Source organism: Mauremys reevesii, linkage group 2 (genome assembly GCF_016161935.1).
Source record: "Mauremys reevesii isolate NIE-2019 linkage group 2, ASM1616193v1, whole genome shotgun sequence".
In the NCBI taxonomy this organism is placed as follows: Eukaryota; Metazoa; Chordata; order Testudines; family Geoemydidae; genus Mauremys; species Mauremys reevesii.
The window spans coordinates 8267953-8292256 of record NC_052624.1 but is presented as its reverse complement, the minus strand read 5'-3'; the positions used below and the strand labels follow the sequence as shown (position 1 = coordinate 8292256).

The 24304-nt window shown below is 47.0% G+C and overlaps 1 protein-coding gene and 1 long non-coding RNA gene across 11 annotated transcripts in view; one reads left to right on the top strand and one right to left on the bottom strand.

Annotated features, from left to right (window-relative positions):
* Nucleotides 1-1430: 1430 nt before the first annotated feature.
* The window catches only part of GJC2 (gap junction protein gamma 2), a 123055-nt gene continuing 100181 nt past the window's right edge, over nucleotides 1431-24304 (bottom strand). For 8 of the 10 annotated variants that reach the window (XM_039527626.1, XM_039527627.1, XM_039527625.1 and 5 more), the window contains 2 exons: nucleotides 7598-8827; nucleotides 1431-7237 (listed from right to left, as the gene is read on the bottom strand). In XM_039527626.1, coding sequence (XP_039383560.1) covers nucleotides 7185-7237; nucleotides 7598-8807 — 1263 coding nt within the window. In that variant the 5' untranslated portion in view covers nucleotides 8808-8827 and the 3' untranslated portion in view covers nucleotides 1431-7184. Of the gene's footprint in view, nucleotides 7238-7597; nucleotides 8828-21074; nucleotides 21182-24304 lie in introns of those variants that run through there. The other 2 variants (XM_039527632.1, XM_039527634.1) reach the window with 2 other exon arrangements.
* LOC120399409 lies at nucleotides 2494-23612 on the top strand. The gene is made up of 3 exons (XR_005595137.1): nucleotides 2494-2615; nucleotides 3666-3759; nucleotides 23344-23612. It is a non-coding gene; the product is annotated as an uncharacterized LOC120399409 (long non-coding RNA).

Sequence of the window (24304 nt, the reverse complement as noted above, 5' to 3'; positions counted from 1 at the left end):
TGAATTTCTAATATAAAACTTAAGCAGAAACATGTATATGAAGGAAGGGGGGAAGTTGTTAACTTAAGCTTTTCTCTCCCTTTACTGGTCACCTTTATGCTAAATCAACATTTGGCTTAATCTACTCCACTATTCTGTTTCTATAACCTGCAAAAATAATTGTAGTTCTGGCTACACAGAAGATCCATCCAGTGGCTTAAATTTTCAGAAGTGATATGTATGCAGCATTTTTGGTTGCTGAATTTGAGCCACCTTAAATGGGTCCAGTTGCAAAATCAGGCCCCTTTAAGATGTCCTACGTTGGGTCCCCAAAATCACTAGTCACTTTTGAAAATTTAGGCACTTTTCTACCTTACTTCAGCTCAATGCCTAAGGGAGTTGTAGGCAATGCCTCTTCGCACAGAGAGAGAGCAGAATACAGATAACCAGCAGGTCACAGTAAGGCAAAAGTACTTTGTGAGTAATGCACATTGGAAAACAATAATCCCAACTATACATACAAAATGATGGGGTCTAAATTACCTGTTACCACTCAAAAAGTGATCTTGGAGTCAGCGTGAACAGTTCTCTGAAAACATCCGATCAATGTGCAGTGGAGCAGTCAAAAAAGCTAATGTTAGGAACCATTAGGAAAGGGATAGATAATAAAATATATCATAATGCCTCTGTATAAATCCACAGTAAGGCCACACCTTCAATAGTGCATGCAGTTCTAGTTGCCCCATCTCAAGATATATTGGAAAAGGTACACAAAAGGGCAACAAAAACATCTGGGCTATGGTTCAGCTTCCCTATGAGGAAAGCTTAAAAAGACTGGGTCTGTTCAGTTTAGAAAAGAGACGACTAAGGGGGGGGATATGATAGAAGTCTATAAAATCATGAATGGTGTGGAGACAGTAAATAGGGAAGTGTATTTACCCCTTCACTTAACACACAAACTACGAGTCAAATGATAAAATTAACAGGCAGCAGATTTAAAAAAAAAAAAAGGGTACTTCACACAACACACAGTCAACCAGTGGAAACTCATTGGCATTGGGATGTTGTGAAGGGCAAAAGTATAACTAGGGTCAAAAAAGAATTAGACACGGTAAGTTTATGGAGGATAGGTCCATCAATGGCTATTAGCTGAGACAGTCAGGGTCACAACCTCCAAATGCCAGAAGCTGAGGTTCACAGGGGATGAATCACTTGCAATCGCCCTGTTCTGTTCATTCCCTTTGAAATACTTGGCACTGGCCGCTGTCAGAAGACTGGATACTGGGTTGGATGAACCATTGTTTTGGACCAGTATGTGTTCTTATGTATCTACGTCCATGAAAATATATGGTTGAATTGGCTACCAAATTAGATTTAAAAGTTTTTGCCACCTCTCCTCACCAACCTCTTCAAAATTATCCTTGTCATATCAATAAACCACACACTTTGCATACTGTAAACAATATGTATGTTTTATTCCATGTTATTAGTATTGGAAATTGAATATCCAAAGAGCTGGGGTTTGTTTTGTTGACAAATATGTGTAACATTCTAACTACATTCCAGATGTAACATTTACACTGAAAAATATTTACAGGTTCAATTTCATACGCAAAAAGTTTCAAATACAAATACAGTTAGTACAAAACCTCCCAGAAACTCTGTAACAGCACAGACTTGTTATGGCCTTTAGTTAAGTTCAAGTATTTTCCAGTGGAATGGAATGCAAGCAACAAGGTAATTTGGCTTCTACCTGGGACATTCCAGGCCCTGAATAAAAAAGATGAGCACTTTATCTGACATGTTTTAGTGAATATATTCAGCATTTAGGATTAAACAAACTACACAACTAAACCCATCTGCTCTGAGAATGAAACAACTAACCTGTAAAACAAGCAAAGCATTAAACCCATCCCATATAGTGATCTCGTTCGAGAAGGATGCTGCATGTGAATTAGTTGCAATTGTCTGAGCAATTAGATGGTTAGCTCCTGATGGATTATTACCTAATCTGGGACCCAACTTTTTGCCACATTGTTTAAGAAGGTTATGTTTATTGTGCCTCCTAATATTTCTCCTTCCCATAAAAAAATGGGATTTCTTTTTTGAGATTGGCACAGATTCATTTGCGAGGCAGTATTAAATCCCGGTAGCCTGGTGCAATGATGACCTCTGAAGGCCTTAGAGAGTATAACCAGCAAAAGAGGGAACACAGCTTGGGAGGTCCCCAAGGGATGTGAAAGAAGTAGTGGGAGGGCATTCAGCAACATCACATAATAATACTAATGTACATTTCTCCGGGCCAATTCTGTCCCTTGCTTTGGCTCCTACATGCTGCTCCCATGGCAAATAAGGGCTGTAATTGAGCCAAAGGGACTGGGGAAGAATTCCCCTAGTGTAAGAGCAGCTCTAAGTGTGCCTAGGCTCCTCTCCTCTCATCCCCTAGTGTGGGACTCTTGCTGCGCTGGCTGTGAGTTGAAAGGGAATCCTCCATAGCACTGAGTGCTACAGAGATTTGGGGTTGTGGATCATCCCAAAGGCAGCGCTGGCAAGGCTGCTGGAGGTTAGAGAAGCTCTGCAGAGGTGCAACACACAGCGTGTCTTCTCACCTGCAAGTCTCGAGGTGCTTTACCAAGGTGGGTAAACGTTATCAGCCCTATGTTGCAGATAAGGAAACGGAAAGTGACTCAACCAAGGTCACAGAGATTATCAGTAGCATGGTCGGGAACAGCACACAGGTCTCTTGATTCAGTTTTATCACCAACCACTAGGTCACGGCTACCTTACGGGCTGAATAGCAGGAAACAAATCTAACCCTGAATGCTCTAAGACAGTGACATATTCTCTCAAGGGAGGTGGTGGAAGCCCCATGCTCGGGTCTTTTACAAGTTAATTCTAGAATGGACAGAGCCCTGGACAAGGTGCTGCAAGAAATGAGCCAGCACTGGCCCCAGATGTGACTTTAAACTTTTATGGGTAAAATGCTTCCCCCACTGAAGTCACTGGCAAGACTCCTAGTGACTTGAATGAGGCCAGGATTCTGCAATCTACTATTATCACATTGCCACTGCCTAGCCCCACAGGCATGCTGTTCAGCACTGCCCTGTAGCTGCATGGGGGCATATGGAAAATGTGAGTTACGTTCTGCCCCATCTTATGCCCCATGCAACTTTACTGATTGTATGGGTTCACTTGACTGGGGTAGCGAATGAATCAGGACAGAATTTGGACTATTGTGTACAACACTGACATGCTCGCAATCATCATCTGACCCGTTATGCTGATGGTGTGGAATGGGGGGTAAGGAGAATCACACATTGAGACATTCAATAGGTACTGAGGGCCCAACTTCCCTGCCCGTTAGTTTGGGTGATAATTTGGTGTCCCTCCTGCAGAAATACAGCTCATTGACCACCATGGTAACACTAAGTACCTGGCATAGGCTACCCAGAAGGGTCAGGAAATTCAGAGAGGCTTCTGAAATCCCATCTTTAACTCACTCCCTTTTTAACAAGGCATCACAAGCAAGTCCTCAATCACAGCTCTCAAGCCATCTGCTTTTCACCACAGCAAGTGAAGCCAGGAAACGAAACCAAACCAACCCCCCTGCCAGACACAATCATTTTGTAACTGAAAATGTTTCTACACTGAAAATGTGTATACCACATATTGGCTGCCTAAAACAGGTGAACTGGAGCCAATAGGCTGAACATGGGGCTGGACACTTGGAATCGCTGCAGTCTAATCCTGTCTCTGACACTGACCCGCTGGATGCCTTGGGTAAGCGTCTTAACCATGCTGGATAAAGTGGGGTTAATAATAGTTACCTTCCAGGCGTGTTGAGGGTTAATTAGCTCTTTGTACAGCATTAGGCATGGGTGATGAGAGATTATAATTATAGACCACTCAGAAAGGAGGTTAGACTAGAACCGACAAGAGAGTATTAACAGCAAAATCCTGCACTCGCTGACGGTCCTTAGCCCTAGAGATGGTGGCTGCAGGGAGAGCAGGGCTCACAAGGCCCGCACAGATCCAAAGCGGTTGTGCATCTCTTCCTAATATAATAAACAATAAGGGCCGATTATACATTGATTAGAGCGAGCTCATGTGATGTGATGGACTCTGAGATGTCAGATTTAAAGCTTGTTTCTCTGCCTTCTGGGCAAATGCTTGGCGTTAGCCACCCTTACAAATAAAGTCAGAGCCAAGGGGCTGGCTCTTTTTCTCTGGCTGGCTATTCTCGGTCCAGCAACACCAATCAAAGCAGGATTGAATTAAACACAGAACACTCCCTGAAGGTTAATGACTAGCTGAGGAGTCCAGTGGAAACCTGGGGTCAATTACACCCAGCAGGAATTGTTCAGGAAATGCTGAGGGCTGGAGGCTGTTGTTGCTGTTATAACCAGGATAAACATACAACCCAAACTCCCCCATGCAGCAGAGAGTCACTGCTCTGCTCCAGGGGGACACGTTTCAATGGGCCTGCTGCATTGTGAGTCATCGCTAAGGAAAAAAACATGCAGCATCCAACCCTCAGTCTACTCAGAGCTTCCATCAGGGTCACCATGTTAATTGCCTGTGCGGGGCACAGGGCCAGAGCTAACCAAGGGAGATTCACATAGATACGCAGTATAAACGTCCACACTGGGCAGCATAAAGCATAAACCAATTCCCAGCTGTGGGCCTGACTTCACCACGGCATCGCTCCTGTTCAGAATATGTACCAGGGTCAAGGGATCTGCAGCACATTTCATTTTTAATGGAACCCACCATTATCAAGCAGACCCTCTTAGTTTTTAGGTATGTCCCACGTTTAGGAGGAATAATTTAACTCCATGCAAAATGCAAAGTCGTTCCATGAAGCAAAGAGAAAGGACTCAGCCAGGAGGAGCAGACCGATATGTTTCTTCCACCCCCCACCAGGTTGTAAATATTAGGAGCCTTTTGTGCAAAACTCACGGCTAAAGTGAGTTCTTTCCTAAGACAGACCCATGGAGTAATCCTGACCTATCCTGCTGAGGAAATCCACTACATGTGCCCTGTCGGGCAGCAGAATAAAGCTGCATTCCTTTAAACAGAACTGATGATTTGTGATCAGTTCCTTCGAGTCACTCAGTCATATTCAACAATCACATGGAGCAGATTCTGCTTCCAGGAGATGTCCTCCAATGGGAACAGGATCAAACCCTAAATTACTTTATAGGTGGCTAAGCAAAATATATTAAACATTTTTGCCAGAAGCTCTCGAGCTGGTCAATGTATTCCTTTGAAAACAATCATTTGCTCTGTCACTATCACTGATGATGCTGTAGAGCTTTCGGAAGTGCCTTCATAGGCCCTGACTGAATACAGCACTTCTGCACGAGTCGGCCCACAGAGCTACTTACTTGCTTAAAGTTAAGCACGTTCTTAAGTGCTCTGCTCATTCAGAGTGTTTAGAGGTTTATCGTGGTCTGAGATGTATGGGTCTAATCCTGGAAGCTCCTGAATGGATCCTGCAAAGCCACAGTAGGAATTGAGGACACCTAGGCACCTGGCAGGATCAGGCTCTCCGCGAGAGGCAACAGAGCAGAAAATGGGGCAGTTATTTATTTACTTTTTTACTTCAGCACATCCACTGACACCCAGGCCGATAAATCCCCCAGCTATGTTCCCAGCGGTCAGGATTACATTTCTGCTCGTTACCGGAGTTAATTCACAACAAAGCCACAGACACAGTCAGTTTTGTACAAGTCAGATACGTGAAAAAAATAATACTTTGGCAATGATGAAAAAAATACATTGCCAAAGAATTTCTGACAGAGAGTGTTTGAAACCCTTCTAGTTGGAGCCACGCTGTGTTTAGGGTCCTAACCCTGCTTGCCTCACTGACATGAATAGCCTCATGGAAGTCAATGGCGGTGTCTAGACTGGGCTTCTTTTCTTAAGATTTCCCCACTTCTCCCACCATCGGTTCACTTTCTCCCGCAGAACTAGAGCAGACAAGGTGCCAGTGGCCACTGGCATTGTTAAGCACCATGTTGCATAGACTTGGTCTGCACTAGCATTGCATTGTGGGTATCTCTGGTGGTAAACTTTAGCCAAAATAACCTGGTGTACACAAGTCCAGTGGAACTAGTCGTGTGATTTGGGCCTTAAACTTCAGACGAGTGCTTTTTGGGAATGGCCCCTCTCCTGTCCCCATTAAAGCCAAGTGGGCAGAGTCTCAGGTTGGATCAGATGAAATAAATGAAGCTGAACCAACTGACACCAGCTGAGGATCTGGCCCAAGGGCTGGCGATTCAACTTCCAAGAGAGAAAAATCAGCCACCATTCTGAGCTGGTGTTTTTTGGTGGGGGTGGGAAGTTGTAAAAATCATTGTGGGATTGATATTACATTATATATATCTGTATCTCACACATAATATTCAGATGTGTGTGTATATATACTTAAATATATGTCTCCACACACACACTGTACACACTATGCATTGATCTATTTGTCTGCAACTATTTATAAGCTTTTGATTAAAACAAAAGTACATGATAACAAAATTTGTCAGCACTGGTCTTCTGATCTCTACCAAGAGTTAACACAGACATTAGAAACTTCGAATTTCATTTTCCTGGTTGCTTAAAGGCACTTTTGCTTAAGATGTGCAGTAGCAGTGTTAAAAAACACTAAACTGCTGCAATTCCCACCAGCTCTGGGATGAATGCTATACTGCAGCATTGTTACAGTGCAAATTGACTGCAAATGCTACATAGCATTTGATCCCGTTTGCTTTGCAGTTCAACACTGATTGGGGGAAGAAAAGGATACAACATTTACCTCAACGCTAATCACTCAGGGTTGCGTACATTCTTTAAAATATGGCTACTGTGCTTCCGACAGTCTTCATGTTCCATTAATGCATGGTTAGAAGAACTCACGGCTGCAATCTCTGTTGCGTTCATCTCCAATGACTGCTTGTTAGTGCATGTAAGAATCCAGGCAGGAAACGAGCCATGCTGGTGGATCGTGGCAGTTTATTCAACATGTCACTGTTTTCCCCTTTAACGGAGGAATTCAAATTAATTTGAGGAAGGACATTTAGTAATTAAACCCTTCTCAACACAAGTACAGTACTATAGCCTCACGATGCAGGACATGAGTTGCTCAGGGTAGTCAAGACTTTTCTTCTGAATGATCAACAGAGTCCCCTTCCCGCCAGCCAGCTCGCTTGTCAGTCCAGTCTCTGTCGCAGAGAGCCTGCAGTGGGTCGTCCTGGGCAAATAGCTAGTGAGTGACATAAGAAGAAAGACTGTTACTCCCACCCCTAAGCAGTGCCGGGGCGTCTGGGGGGGACCATACAGTTTAGCTCGATGGAGGTTCCCAGAGAGAATATGGACTAGGCAAGAAAGGGAGTGTCTTTGTTAACACACCAGAAGACATTATTCAAATGTAACGTTTGAAACAACTCATCCGTCAGCTACATTTACTCCCACATACAAATTGTGCCTGTGCTCTGTGAATTGAATTCTAGACAATGCTGGAAAAAACCCACACTCCTACTTACATTGCCCTGTCTGTGAGCTACGGTCAAAGCACCTAATTATATCCATACAGAACTCTTTCCATCTTTGCTGCTAGAACTACCTTTTTCTGAACTGGCTTTGGGCTTAGCGCCTTGTTTCTCATGGGCAGTATTGACCCTGTTCTGTTCTACCACCGTCCCACCTGAAGGTGGGCTACTGGTTCTGGAAGGCTGCATGTTGGCCTGAGTGGCACTGTAGCTCTGGAATGCGATGTCTAACTGCTCCTGGGCCACTCTCAAGTGTTTATGAAGGGTGGACAGATCTGGCGGGATGTTCTCATCTGGGCTTGTGCACTGTTGTTCTTGAGCAACGTTAGCCAAGTTCTGCTCATGGGCCAACAGGCTATTTGGGACCTTTGCGGGCTTCTCCGATTTCACAACCAGGTTATACTCGGGAGGGCAGGAGATATTCTTCGAATAGGAATAGTTGTATGGAGGCTGCCTGAAACTATTAATCTTTCTGTTGCGAATGGCATCTCGAATGGTCCCAAACCCCAAGTGGAACATTTCACACATGTTGAGCAACAGACACAGGCAGCTCACAACATACATCACCAGGAGGAAGATGGTCTTCTCTGTCGGCCTTGACACAAAGCAGTCCACGGTGTGAGGGCAAGGGGCTCTGTTGCAGACAAAATATGCTTCCACCTCAAAGCCATAGAGAAAATACTGCCCAACCAGGAAACAAACTTCAAATGAAGCTCTAGCAAGGAGCTGGAAGACGTAAATCTTCATCAGCCCTTCTTGCTTAATGCGTCTCCTCCCGTCGTGCTTCTGCTGCTCCTTGCTCTTTTTGTTTGCTTTGGCTTTCTCCTCATTTTCCACCGTGTTATCGGAGATCATGGGCTCCTCTTCGTCTGCTTCCAAAGGGTCTTCCAAGTTACGGACAGCCTGCCAGTTCAAAGCAAACTGCTTCTTCTTCTTCTTGAGTACCTTAAGCCTCTTCTCCTCCTCGGAGGACCTAGCGATCCTATGGATGGCATAGCCCAGGTACATGATGGAAGGGGTTGAGATCATGATGATCTGGAAGACCCAGAACCGGACATGTGATAGCGGTGCGAAGGCATCGTAGCAGACATTGTCACAGCCTGGTTGCTTGGTGTTACACGTGAATTTGCTCTGTTCATCTGAGTATATGGACTCCCCTCCAACAGCCGTCAGGACGATACGGAAGACGATCAGCACGGTGAGCCAGACCTTCCCCACAAAAGTGGAGTGATTGTGAATTTCTTCTAGCAGACGGGTGAGAAAACTCCAGCTCATGTTGGTCATAAGGGCTAATCATTTATAACCTGCAAGAAAAGCAGGAAGAAAAAACATAACGTATAAGTTAATGCAGCTCTGTTTGGTCATAGCAACAGATGCCATTATAATAGTGGCATTGGTACATAGCAGGATGATGTCAAAGTGAAGTTATTTTATTCCAGAGATCAGCATCACTATTATGAGAGGCTCAGTATAAGTGGAATTGTAATTTGTACATTGCAAGTCACCGAAGCAATTAAGAGTTTTACTTTATATCACTATAAGCTCATTATAAGGAGTTTCCATTATTTGCACAAATAAGTGCAGTACATTGGATATGTTTAGGCCATGATCTTATAGTGAACTCCCAAGAACAAAGCCCTCCAGTCAATGGGACTTCGTGTGGGTTGAGAGGTCTGTCCATTCATTGCAGGATCAGGGCCTTATACTATAAACAAACCGATGGCCATTTAGGAATCTCACAATTGTCACTATGCTGCATGCCACCATCACTTTGAACTTGATGACATGGGGACAGAGATCTGATTCTCCTACTCCAATAGTACAGGCCCCCCTACCACTGGAGCTAAATGCTAGCTGAGACTCTCTGTTAGCAGTACAGATCCTATGACACAGCTGCATAGCTATGATTCTATCAGTGGAGTGCCTAACATGCTAGTAGTCAATTACAATATATAAGAGATAGTCAGTAGGAGCGTAAACAGTGAGAGCATAGGTATCTGTACACATTACACACACAAAAGCTACACTAAAAGAACATTATTAAGGTTGCAAAGTCAAGCAGTCAAAGGTAAGGAGATGCCAGAATTAAGGTCGCCTGTGTAACCTTAACTTGGCCCCCGTGTGCCTACGCATTATGGTACAGCCTTTAATCACAAGGTCACATACTATATTTTCCACAGAACCAGGGGTGGTGCTGGGGGCGGGTGATTTACCAAGGAAATACTGTTTGAATGTAACCAGAGAAATCGATCTATGGTACCTGTAGCAACTGCCATTCTCCGACTGAAGGCAGAGCAGAGAGAGCAGCAGCTGCTGGCCTGCCCGGGCTGGGGACGGAGGTGCCCAAGAGCAGTCTCTGGCCTGTTTCCCTGCCCACTGGGACATGCAACCCAGGGCTGCTCCCTGAAGGCTCTGCCAGCCCCAGAGTTAGGTCCACCACCGCTCAGGTGGCTCTTACCCGTGGTGGCTGGGAGCACTGCCCAGCTCCGGCTTCCGATAGGGCCAGGGGGCGAGGCCATGGGAGGGAGAAGAGGATCAGAAGGTAGGGCCATGGAGAGGGGTCGGGCCTCATGGCGAAGGGAAGCTAAAGCCCACCTCAGCCTCCCCACTGGGAAGAGCCGGTGCTGCCCCTGCATAGAACCCCGGCCTCATTCAATGCACAGAAGGGTTCTCCTGGCTGCAGCATTCCTATTTCATTTACTGTGGAGGCTAGAAGGTGTGTAGTGAATGAGACAGAGGATCCCAGCCAGAGAAAGGACAATCACATGGTTCTGGCAGTTGAATGCTGCCCTGTGGAATTGGATTCTCTCCCTGCCTCTGCCACAGAGTTCCTCTGCAGTGTTGGAAAGTCACTTAACCCACATTTTTCACGGGTGGTCACCGCTTGTGTGCACCTCGTTTTCTAGGAGCCCAACTTGAGACCCTGGGGTCTGATTTGCGGAAGTGCTGAGCACTCTCAGGTGCCCTGAACAAATAAGATGCTATTTAATGCTGAAAAATCAGGTCCTAGTTGTCTCACCCAAACTTACACTTTTAATCTGAATCTCTCTGTGCCTCCCCCCTCCATCTGTGAAATGGGGGTAACACCACTCCCACACCTGCCAGGGGTGTTGTGAGGGTGAATTAATGACTGTTTATGAAGCACTGGCTACTAGAGTGATGAGCACCAAGGGGAAGCTCACAAGGAAATCACTAAGAGCAAGGTTTGAATAGTGTGTGGTACATAAGTCATGGGGCTGCACAGGGAATGACTGAAGAGCCGCTCACGAAGTAGGCACTGTCCAGGCTGCTCACTGAATGAGGCCGAGGTTCTGTGGAAAAAGCAGTATGTGATCATGTAATTAAAGACGGTATCACAATACATGCATCTGAGGGAACTGAGATAAGATTGCACAGGCAACCTTAATTCTGGCGTTTCCCGACCTTTGCGTGCTTGACTTTACAACTCTAATAATGCTCTTTTGGCAGGTTTTGTGTGCTAATTTCCTAGGTTTTTAAAAAGGCAAACTGAAAAAACCAGAAATTCCATCGTGTGGCGTCATATTGACACCCACGCGTCCGCCGCGGGGCTGGAACCTTTAATCCACCTCACAGAGCTCTGCCGCGTGAGCTAATGGAGTCGCTGATGGCGGGAGTGGGTTGTCCTGCTCTACGTGGACCAGGCTCCCAGAGGGACGCTTTGCCGGTGGGTTTCACAGAAATAGCTGACAGCAGAGAGATGGTGAGGCTCAGGAATCTGGGTTCCAGGCCAGGCTCTGGATGGGAGTGTGCTCCAGTGGCTCGGACTCTTCTGCCCTGTTCCTCCAACCTGCCCCAGTCCTGTCTCATCCCCTCCCTGGCTCCTTGTCCCAGACTCATTCTCCTTGTCTACGCAGTCCCAACCTCCCGCTCTGGGCTAGCTATCCAGGCCCTTGTATCTCCTCCTCTCCACACCCCCTCACATGGCCCCCATCACTGCAGGATCTGAGCCGCCAAGAATCGTTATCCTCACAACACTCCAGCGAGGCAGAACGGTGTTATCATCCCCGTTTTACAGATGGGGAACTGAGGCACGGAGAAGCTAAGTGACGTGCCAAAGGTCATGCAGGAAGTCTGTGAAGCAGCAGGGAATTGAACATGGCTCTCCCAAGTCCGAGTCAAGTACCCTAGCCCCTGGCTTGTCTTTCCTGCTCTCCCACATTTCTAGCACTGGTTCCCAGCCCCAGTCTCACCCAGCCTGCAGTCCCAGTCTCCTTGCCTAACCTGTACCAGCCTCCTCTCCCTGCAACTACCAGGCCCAGCCTCCCCACCCAACTAATTCCAGATGCCTGTCCCACCCCGGCTCTGTCTCAATCTCCTTTCCATTCCAGCCTCAGCCTCCTCTATCCTCCCCACTCCAGCTCCCAGCCCCAGCCTCCCCTCCATCCTATGGTTCCCAGTCTCCTAGCCCAGCCAGTCCCAGTTTCTCCTCTAGCCAATCCCAATCTCCCCCAAATCCCAGCTGCAGTACCATAGATAGATTTCTCTGGGTACATTCCAACAGTATTTCCTTGGTAAACAACCCCTGCAAGCCCCTCAGGGCAGGGACCGTCTCTGTGTTCTATGTTTCTACAGCTCCGAGAGCGGTTGGGTCCTGGTTCATGACTAGGGCTCCTAGGCACAGCTGGAATGTAAACAATAAACAATAATGATGTTTGGAGGCATGAGTCAGAAGATGCAAGTACTCAGAACCAGCTGCAGTGAGCTTGGGGATTTCAGTTTATGGAGGTGACACCCCTATTGGTTTTAACCTCATTTGCCTCAGACCGGAGTCTTGAAACAGGCTGCAAGTTTTGCGATCCTATACATTGCTATAGGGCAGTGGAGAAAGTGGGTGTATCAGAGTTCCCCGTGTTCTGAACTGGCAGCCATCCTGCACTATCCTGCTCCCCACTGCCACCCGGGCAGCAGTTGATACAGGACAGAATGAATTACGGACCCGATCCCGGTGGTGCTGAAGGGCTAGAGGATGTTCGGCATCCTGCAGGATCCAGCTCAGATTCCTGAAGCCCATTTTGTAAGCGAGCCAAGAAACATAAAACCAGGCAAACAAGAGCAGGATTTTTTTTTTCCAGAATAATGGAGCTTTTTAAAACCCTTTGGAAAACCATGTGCTTAAGAAAGTTTAAATCAAATACAAACCCCTTAAAGAATCACACATAAAGCAGTCACTTAAAAGCATGTGAGTTTTGCAAGAGGCAGATGACTGGGAAGGAACAGTCTATTATTATTATACACATTAGGGTTAGCATTAGCTTTATTTTTAATAGGGCCTCCCCACTTTCCCTTTTCAGGGCACAGCTACCCAGACACACGGATAAAGGCAAGGAGAGGTTACTGCCTGATTTGCAAGTACACCTCATTAGTGCAAGCAGGTGTGTTGTGAGCAAGACATGAGAAGTCATTCTTCCGCTCTACTCTGAGCTGGTTAGGCCTCAAATGGAGTATTGTGTCCAGTTCTGGGCACCGCATTTCAAGAAAGATGTGGAGAAATTGGAGAGGGTCCAGAGAAGAGCAACAAGAATGATTAAAGGTCTAGAGAACATGACCAATGAAGGAAGGCTGAAAGGATTGGGTTTGTTTAGTTTGGAAAAGAGAAGACTGAGAGGGGACATGATAGCAGTTTTCAGGTATCTAAAGGGGTGTCATAAGGAGGTGGGAGAAAACTTGTTCATCTTAACCTCTAAGGAGAGAACAAGAAGCAATGGGCTTAAACTGCAGCAAGGGAGGTTTAGGTTGGACATTAGGAAAAAGTTCATAACTGTCAGGGTGGTTAAACACTGGAATAAATTGCCTAGGGAGGTTGTGGAATCTCCATCTCTGGAGATATTTAAGAGTAGGTTAGATAAATGTCTGTCAGGAATGGTCTAGACAGTATTTGGTCCTGCCATGAGGGCAGGGGACTGGACTCAATGACCTCTTGAGGTCCCTTCCAGTCCTAGAGTCTATGAATCTATGAATCTATAAGCTCCGGACCTCTAAAATGCATCCATGTGGGGGTAGTTACAGCAGAGCACTTTGCTGGGCACTGCTATTCACACCCCCTTGGTCTGAACTGTGAGGCAGTGTAGATGTGCCCTCTGCTGGACTCTTTCCAATTTTTCCACATCCTTCTTGTAGTGTGGGGCCCAAAACTGGACACAGTACTCCAGATGAGGCCTCGCCAATGCCGAATAGAGAGGAATGATCACATCCCTCAATCTGCTGGCAATGCTCCTACTTATACAGCCCAAAAGGCCGTTAGCCTTCTTGGCAACAAGGGCACACTGTTGACTCATATCCAGCTTCTCGTCTACTGTAACCCCTAGGTCCTTTTCTGTAGAACTGCTACTTAGCCACCTGGTCCCTAGTCTGTAGCAGTGCATGGCATATTTATATCATGTTTGAACTTGTATTCACTCTGGAAGAGTCTGAATCACTTTCTTTCTTTCTTGATCTTTTTCATGGGTAGGGGGCTGAAGCACATGACTTATGAGGAGAGGCTGAGGGAACTGGGATTGTTTAGTCTGCAGAAGAGAAGAATGAGGGGGGATTTGATAGCTGCTTTCAACTATCTGAAAGGGTGTTCCAAAGAGGATGGAGCTCGGCTGTTCTCAGTGGTACCAGATGACAGAACAAGGAGTAATGGTCTCAAGTTGCAGTGGGGGAGGTTTAGGTTGGATATTAGGAAAAACTGTTTCACTAGGAGGGTGGTGAAGCACTGGAATGGGTTACCTAGGGAGGTGGTGGAATCTCCTTCCTTAGAGGTTTTTAAGGTCAGGCTTGACAAAGCCCTGGCGGGGATGATTTAGTTGGGGATTGGTCCTGCTTTGAGCAGGGGGTTGGACTAGAGACCTCCTGAGGTCCCTTCCAACCCTGAGATTCTATGATTCACTTTGGCACTTTGTCCCCGCCCTGATGGTGGTTGGGCCAGAGACAGAGATTGATGAGCCAGCTACAGCAGGGGTGGGCAAACTATGGCCCGTGGGCCAAGCCGTTTTAAGCCAGCCTGCGAGCTCCCACTGGGGAGCAGGGTCTAGGGCTTGCCCTGCTCCAGCGCTCCAGCGGCAGCGCTGGGTTGGGGGCCACACCACGCATCTTGTCTCCACTCCGGCGCTCCAGCCGGGGCGCTGGGTCAGGGGCCGCACCACGCAGCTCCCAGAGGCAGCGGCATGGCCCTGCTTCGATTCCTACGCGCTCCAGTGGGAGCTGCAGGGATGATGCCTGTGGATGGGAAAGGGCGCAGAGCCGCCTGCCCGCGCCTCCGCGTAGGAGACAGAGAAGGGATATGCCACGACTTCTAGGAGCCACTTGAGGTAAGCGCTGCTTAGAGCCTGCACCCGTAAGCCTCTCCCTGTACCCGAACCCCAGCCCTGATCCCCCTCCTGCTCTCCAAACCCCTCGATCCCAGCCCAGAATACCCTCCTGCACCCCAAACCTCCCAGCCCCACCCCAGAGCCCGCACCCCCAGCTGGAATCTGCACCCCTACCTGCCCCCGCCCTGATCTCCCTCCGCACCCCACAGTCCCAGCCCAGAGCATCCTCCTGCATCCCAAACTCCTCATTCCCAGCCCCACCCCAGAGCCTGCACCCCCAACCAGAGCCCTCACCCCCTCCCACACCCCAACCCCAATTTTGTGATAATTCATGGCCCGCCATACAATTTCTATGCCCCGATGTGGCCCTCAGGCCAAAAAGTTTGCCCATGCCGAGCTAGAGCCTCAGTTATCAGTGATGGGTTTCTTAACTCAGGCAGGAGCAGCCCATGCATCTCAAACCAGAGGTCCCAGATTCAATACATTCTGCTGACGACCCACCCAGGGGAGCGGCATAACAGCTACATACCTTCATTGGTGCCTGCATAATTATACTGCAATTATTGACAGGCCCAAATTGCAGATGCAATATGGGAAGCTGTTTGTTTTGTTTGCTTTTTATAAATCAGACTCTTCTGAACCCTGCTTTTAAAAAATGTAATTGAGAGCGAAATGCGATTGCTGGTTTCAGACTCCCAACTACATCACTGCAGAAATGTGCTTTGCAAGGAATACAGTTTGTATGAATTACTCTTGTACTGCACCGAGAACCTGTCAGCAGGCTTGGTACTGTCTGCAACCCAAAGGAAGACACTGTCCCTGACCCATGTCGTTTGCATTCTAAAGCAGGGCAGTCATTCACGTCACACACACACGGGGCCTGGCGCAGCATCCCGGATGCATTTCCATCGGTGCAGGGTCTCGCCCACCAAGCCCGAGCAGTGAAATAAATCCTAGCTCCCCGGAGCAGCGTGTGCATATTAATACAAACACAAAAAGCCCGACCAAGGCAGAACACTCCACCGCCACACACACTTCTCCTGGGGAGACGATGAGAGAAAGAACCAACCCATGTGTAAGACATGGGAGTTGTGTCACTTAAAGCACTACTGGCAGGTGCTCAGAGGTGTGATGAGGAGGGCAGTATAAGAAACTATGGTGAGCAGAAGTCAATGGCAAAACTCCCATTGACTTAGATTCATAGACTCTAGGACTGGAAGGGACCTCGAGAGGTCATCGAGTCCTGTCCCCGACTTGAATGAGGCCAGGATTTCACCTAAGGTTATCAGAAGATGGTCTAATCCAGAGCTCCCCAAACTGTGAGACACGCCCCCTGGGAGGGGCATGGAGGAACGTTTGGGGGGTGGGGGCTGGGCCAGCCTCCATGGGGGGGGGGGAGGGACCACAGTCCAAACCCAGTCCACTCCCAGCTCTGCTCTGGCCCCACCCCCAGCTGAGGCCCTGGGTCCCAGCCCTGCCCTCAGCCAAGGCCCCAGCCTGCGAGGCCACAGCTCCGCACCTGGCCCTAGTCCTGTCCCAGCCCCTGGCTGCAGCTCTGTCCCCAGAACTCCCGCCCCCAGCTGCAGTCCCAGCCTCAGTCTCCTTACCCCTGGCCGTGTCCCCACCTTCCCCTGGGAGCTGCCGCCCCGCTCACAGTCCCAACTCCAGGGGGAAGGAGGGGGGTGACCTTGAAAAGTTTGGGGACTACTGTTCTCTTAGCAGTACCTCTTTGCCCTTCCCCCTCGCTCTCACGCACACATTTCTTTTTGGAGGATTCTTGTGTTTTAAAGCCACTAGCTGCCTTCTCATTTCTCCTAAAGACCCCATTGGTCTTGAAAAAGTATTTCCTTCCCTATCAGTCATTTCCCAGGTACAGAGGAGGATTCTGGGAGGCTCTGCACCTAGTCATCACCCAACATATCGCACCCAACGGTGTTAGCACAGTACCAAATGTGGCCACCTCTCTTCTAGTTGACTCCCACTATAAACTGGGCCTCTGTGTCCAGGACAAAGTGCCAAGTACTTGGAAGGCCTATTGAAGGCAACAGGAGCTGCAGGTGCTCAGAAGCATACAGGATTTTGGTCCCATTTCAATACCTCCATTCATCCAGCAATACCCCTTAGGCTGGGGTGGACAAACTTTTTGGCCCACGGGCCACATCGGGGAATAGAAATTGTATGGCGGGCCATGAATGCTCACAAAATTGGGGTTGGGGTGTGGGAGGAGGTGCAGGCTCTGGGGTGGGGCTGAGGAGTTTGGGGTGTAGGAGGGTGCTCTGGGCTGGGATCAAGGGGTTTGGAGAGCGAGAGGGGGATCAGGGCTGGGGCAGGGGCATGGGGAGAGGCTCAGGGGTGCAGCCACCAAGTGGTGCTTACCTCAAGCAGCTCCCAGAAGCAGTGGCATTTCCCTTCTCCAGCTCCTATGCGGAGGCACGGCCAGGCGGCTCTACACACTGCCCCATCCACAGGCACTGCCCCTGCAGCTCCCATTGGAGTCATAGAGCCGGAGCGGGGCCATGCTGCAGCTTCCAGGAGCCGCATGGTGCGGCTTCCGACCCTGCGCACCGGCCCACGTGCTGTAGTTTGCCCACCCCTGCCTTAGCCAGAGCTTCCCCATGTAGATGATTCACACTCCTGGCCAGGAATCATCTGCCTGGAGGGGGCAGTGCATGCAGCTGCTGCTGGCTGTAATGTAGGGCACATTAATGCTGCTGATCAACGGAATTATACCAGGGAGGAATCCGGCCCGTTTAGTTTACTCACCTAATGTATTTAAGGACCAAATCCTGAGTGTTCTCCTGCAGTAGAACCCAATGCATTTTCATGCCTCTCCTCATGCGTTTTCAAGCAAAGATGATCAAGCGATCCTGCTATTCATGCAAAAGTAAAACTGATGGACCCAGTTCTGATCTCATGCACACTAGGTTTGCCGTCGAAAGCAGAATCAGTTCCCCGCTGGTTTGGTTATTCCTTTCTAGCCAATGGGATGGCTTGAAATTCTCATCCCCTACACTAGGGGTTCTCAAACTGGAGGTCAGGACCCCTCAGGGGGTCGCGAGGTTATTACATGGGGGGTTGCGAGCTGTCAGCCGCCACCCCAAACCCACTTTGCCTCCAGCATTTATAATGGTGTTAAATATACAAAAAAAAGTGTTTTTAATTTATAAGGAGGGGTCACACTCAGAGGCTTGCTGTGTGAAAGGGGTCACCAGTACAAAAGTTTGAGAACCACTGCCCTACACGGTACATAGGTCTGGGCTAGAATCAGCTTTCCAAAAGCTCTTATCACTTCATGTGAATTACTGATACTTTCCCATGGTCTTCCACTCCAAGGACCCAGTTCTTGATCATTGAAGTCAGTGAGAGCTTTCCTTGAGCCATTTGAAATCTGCGTGTCAGATTGGGACCAAGGTGACTTTTTTTTTTAAAATGTCTAAATTCTCCCTCTTTGCAATGTAGGAGTCTTTTTTTCTACTGATGTTTCTTAGGATATGAGCCAAATACAACACTGCTGCTCCCTCAACGAACAACCTTGATTCTCCCGCAGAAGATAATAATCAGACCCAGGACTTGAAATATAGTGAAAATTCTTTAGTGTCCAGAGGTCTGGTGTAAAGTCAAATGGAAATTTCCAGTGCTACTATTTTTATACATAATGAGCCCTTTATAAACACAGAACCACCAGTCTTTAAAATCCTACTGGCTGCAAGACTCCTAATAACAATAATCATCTAGCACTTTCCATCAAAGAGCTTTACAAAGGAGGACAGTCTTATCCCCATTTTACAGACCAGGGAAACTGCGGCAAAGAGGCAAAACAGTTGCCCATGTTTACAAAACAGGTCACGAGCAGAGACGGGAGTAGAACCCATGTCTCCTGTCTCTCATACCACAGGTCTAGCTGTTGAATCCCAATGTCTCTCAAAAGCCTTCTTGGTCAAATGGTGTATCTCCAGCCATGACCATGAACCAACCCAGCAAACTAAAAGGGTAGACTGTAAGCTCTTCAGGGCAGGGACCACCTTTTTGTTCTGTGCTTATACAGCACCTAGCAATAGAATTCCAATCCATGATTAGGGCTCCGAGGCGCTCTGGTAATACAAGTATTATATAATAATCGTGTACACAGGTAGGGGACAGAGTTCTGTTGTGAGTTACTATGGTGCTTCATAAAGACTAAGCAGCGGTAATTACATAGTGTCTTTGTTGGACACAAGCGTAATTAAGCTGTAACTCAAGGAAATGCTATCACATTATCCTGTGACAATGCAGAAAGCAACTCATGCCACTTCTGGATTTCCTAGTTGAACCACAAGAGCAAGTAGGAAAAACACCCCAAATTCATTATATAATTTTTGTTTGAAGCTTTTGAGTTTACACAGAGCTCTTGTTCTGGTCTGGTTTGGGAAACCTTGTATTTAGCTGTGACACACTGAGGACCTTTCCCAGACTTAAACATGCCTTGAGGACTGGAAGGAATTGTCCTGTGGGCTGGATGCGGCCGGTGGGCTGCCAGTGGGAATGTAGCGCATTTCCTTTTAGTTCACTGTTCATTAAATGGGTTTCAGACTTTCAGTCAACTGTGGTTTACCATCAAAAATATTCCTTGTGCCCTTCCTCAGTCAAATACACACTCTTCCTAGGGAGAGGAGACCAAATCTCACAATGATGACAGAGGCAAAATTCCCACTGACTTCAATGTCGTCTCAGCTGGGAGCTTTGCATGAGGAAGGCTAGAAGGATTTGACCAGTATGGTTACACGGTCAGATTGCAAAGCAAGGATTTAAGGACTTGATTCTGCTCTCACTGAAGTCATTGGCAAACTTCCCATTAATGCCAGTGGAAGCAGGTTTGGGAGCCTTAAACTGTTTTAAATGTTCACAAGCTAAATGTGGGGGGGCGGGGGGTGGAGAGATTGCAAAGTAATTGAATTAATTAAAGAATAATGGCTTCTGACCACAGGCAATTAACCCTCTTATTTGATTCCTATAATAGTCAATGTAAACTTTTAACAAACTATTCGGTTATCAGCGGAAATTGAGTCCAGTGTATTTTAAAGCTCCTGCAAGCCCTTAAACCCGTGTTTAATTGTAATGCAGGATTAGGGACTAATTTTGCCTGTAGTAGCTTCTTTAATTCCCAGTGCAATACTTTTGCCTCCATCATTCTGGGAGAACCAGGCAAATTCATACATTTCAACAGCCATGTTATAATGCTATGAGTCCACCCACCTTTCGAGGCAAAATAGCTGTGAGTAATATAACCCACCCAGGAGACAATTAAAAGAGACACTTGGAACATTCGATCTCCAGTTGTAATGCTCAGTTTAATTTTTGCAACTGCGCAACCGAGTAAAAAACTATATATCTGCCAAATATAATTGTGAGGGCTTTAATTATAAGGTGTTTTTTAAAATATTCCCTTTATATTTTCAAAGAACTTATAAGATAAACCAAGTTTCCATTGTAGGATATGATCACATCAATTTAGCTTAACCCACAGGACAATATTCTGAAAATGTCAAGTACCGTCTCCCAGTGATGCATGCTGTCAAAGAACAAAAAAGAAAAATAGTGTGTGTTTCCCATATAGGCGCCTATGTGTATTCAGTGTACAATATAAGAGCCCATGTAGGCCACTTACACTGGACAAAAACAGTAAGGAACAATTCTGCACTGATGGGTAGGAGGGCTAGATTACATAGTTTCCCTACCATTGAACTCAGACTAGATCATCGAATGGTCCCTTCTGGATTGAAAAATCTATGAATTGAAAATCAAATCCAGCCTAAAAAATGCACACAGAGTAAATGTTTCATTCCTAGATAATTAAACACAGACTGGGGGGTGGGGGATTTTACTCCCTTTAGGGCCGGATCCAACGCCCATGACAATCAGTGGGAATCTTTTCACCAAATTCAGTGGACTTTGGATCGAGCCCTTATGTGGGTGAAAAAGTAACTGAGAGCAGGGGCTGGCTTGAGGGTTCAGATTCCCTTCTCGTTTACACCGGTGCAGGCTACACTGGGGTCATACGGTGTAACGGAGAAGAGAATTTGGAAGTAAAGGAACTCTTAAAATAGATGGTAAAATAAGTGAGATAAGAAATGTCTGGGTTAGCCAGAGTTCTCTCCTGATTTTCCAAGCCAATCTTTTCACCCTCCTGCTCTGGTCTCACACACCCAGCATTGTACAGTCCTTTAAACTGAAGGGAAAGTGCTACGGAAAAGCTACTCACGGAGACATTGTGTTTCTTGCTGAGGGCTCTCCCACCAACCAAGCATCAGAAAGTTTCCTGCTATCAGTGTCCTTTTCCTTTCCGTAGACAAACGTCCCGACGTCTCCCCAAACCCATACCCTGCCAGCTGGGAAGGAGACTTTATGGTAAGTATTTAAACATCCTGTCGGTCTCCGCCTCTCTGACAGCTAAGCGCCCATCCCCCGAGAATCCTGCCTGGACGTGTCAGGAAAACGGCTAAAAGCAGCGTCCCATTTTCCCTCCTCCCCTTTCTCTAATATCTATAGAAAGGTCTTGGAACAAAGATTGAACAGAGCAGGTAGGAACGAATTCCAGTGTCCTCATTCACAAGGGACTCCAAAGGTGCGAGGAGGTGGAACATGCCACACAAGCAGGAATAAAAACATATTAAAAAACCCATTGCCCAGGGCTTTCCTAGGAATACTGCCTGGAGTTTTGCTGTGTTTTTCTTAAGCAAGTTAATCGCATAAGTTCATGGCGGCAGTAACAGATTTGTGAGATAGGAAGCAAGCCTAATAAGGAACATATGGAAAACATATGTTGACGAAAGATCCATGTGTGGAAAACATAAAGACTAGCACCTTAATAAGAAAAAGCCATTTCAGGCCATTCTGCACTGTGCTAAGGACTTAGGCGTCCTCTGAAATGAGCACTGCATTTGTCTCAAAGCTCACACTGTTTGAGATCTCGGTATTCGAGCAGAACACAGACTTTTTCCATTCCCTTTGTAGGCAGTGCCAAGGATTCTAGGAGACTTTGAAAACTATGCCTGGCTTCTTGGCTTATTCTCAGAAAGGGGGAAAAAAAGAAATCTGAGTTTATATGAACTCCAACACAAAGCTGCGGATTAAAATGAAACCAAGCCCTGAAATCCACCCTACTGCCCATCTCAGGGCTACATCCTTTCCCCACTGAAGTCAATGGGAGCTTTGCCATTTTGACTTCAATAGGATCAGGCTTTGGTTTCAATATAGTAGCTAAGAATAGACTGAAAGGTATGGCAGAAAGTTTGCCTAGGAGGTAATTCCTGTGCAGAAGGCAGGAAGCAACAGTGATAGAGTCAACAAAGAATTAGAGAGGGGAAAAGACGCTGCAAAATGCAATGCTAGCCAGAGAGGGAGATGAGTAACCATGGGTACAATGACACAGCTTTGTAAATCCAGGTCTGTGGGATCCAGGCTTGTGGACTCTGTTTCCAAGCCTGCACCACCATTTTGCAAAGCCCACAAAGGGATATGAAGGTTCCATTTACATTAATATATTCTTTACATTAATACATTCAGCACCTTTTGGAGATGGCATAGTGGTTTCAACTGATAATATTAACAGTACAATATACTGGCCAGCATATATGTGCACCATGACTGGATGGTGTTGGAAATGATCATCTGTTTGTCATAAGCCCTATACTGCTACCAGGGATTCTCCTTTAGCGTCTTCTAGGCACCTGTGGTTTTGCAGCAGGAGGATGCAGAGTCTTACAGCATCTTACTGTGATTTTCATGCAGAAGGTCTCAAAGTCCTTAAAGTTAAAATGATAGACAAACTGTACACAGGGATCATTTAACCCATTGCTCAAATGCTGCCATGTCCAGGGACAGGAAGTGCAAAAGAACTCTATATCCCATTAACAATACAGGGGAAATGTGAGCTATATGAATGTAAATATGACCAGGACACTGGGGTAAACACACACAAGTTTGAGAAAAAATCCATGGGATCTTTAATGACCATAAGTTTAGTGGCCTTGGGTTTAGGTCTCATCTGGAAGACAGCACCCCTAGAAGCACATTGTCCCCAAGCATCGTGCTGGGGTATTGGGTCAGTTTCAGAAGGAAGAGTGCCACATACTGAGTCAACCCCCGAAAGCACCTCGCATTTCCTTGGATCACCCATCCAAGTACTTATCGGGCCAGCCGTGCTTAGCTAATGAAATCTAACAGGTGCCCAGACCAAGGCTGTAATGGCTACCAGGATCCAGTCTGGATTCTGGATTGTCTGCAGTCACCTGAATACAGGAGTCTGTGGGCTGATAAACGCTGCAGATCACTGGTGATGTGGCCAGTGGTGCCCCCAATAGCTAAGCTGCCAGGGAACAAAAATGAAACAGGCCTAAGCAGCTAGAACATAATGCTGCTTTGATTCGACAGCCACCGCACTCTTCCTTCCAGAGGCAGAAGTGAGGCTACGTTCTTTGTACTGAACAGCAACGCTTCCAACAATACAATGACCCCTCATGTCTCAACAGGCTCCATGGAACCTTTTGTGACAGATCTGACGTGCTTGGATAGAAGCTCAGCTGAAAGAACACGAACAACACGACAAACCCACTTTGCAACATGCCTATGGCCAAATTCTGCCCTTGAGTGCACATGCCTGGTTCCCAATGAAGGCAACATGGGCAACAACAGAGTGAACTCCCCTCTGCCCTGGGATGACTCGTGTGTGTTTGGCCTGTTATTATGTTTGCTCAGACTGTTGCTGACTTAGTCGTTTCATGGTTATTACATGTTTTGATTGACCACCTCTCAGTGCATCTTGCTTCAATTTTCTTGTGTTTTGGGATTGCCGTTTTGGGGTGCATCAGAGCGTAACATGTCCCCACTGCTCTCTGAATGTGCCTCAGGCCTGAGCTGGAGGGACCAGCTCTAGGGATGACAGGGGAGTTCAGTCCTTGGCCCACATCTTCTGGCACTGCCAGCCAATGTGCTGATCATTGGTAATTATGGTGGTATAGTTACAGTGGGACCCCTATCCAAACTCATTTCACACAGACCATCAAATACTTCTCTTCATTTAGTGCTTTGAGCTCCTCAGATGAGAGGTATGACTGGCGTGCTTCCACTCTCACTCCCACTCCAGACAATGGCAAAACTGCCATTAACTCCATTGCGGGCAGGACCAAGCAAAAAGTCTTATTAGTTATTTATAAATAGCCACCAGCTGAGTCTGACTTCCAGTCACTACAAGGCCTGTTGGAGTTGAACCAGTGACCTAGAGATGAAAGGCCTGATAGAAGACTGGTGCCAGTCTTCTGTCTTTTCACCAGACTTGTAGTGCTCCATCAATTTATACTAAGCCTTTCTGTGCAGTATGGGTTGCCTGTGCAAACCGAGTACAAGGTAGGTGTAAAACAAATCCAAATGACAGTGTTTTATACCCACTTTGTACTCACATGGCACAAGAATACATGGCTACCCAACATGCAA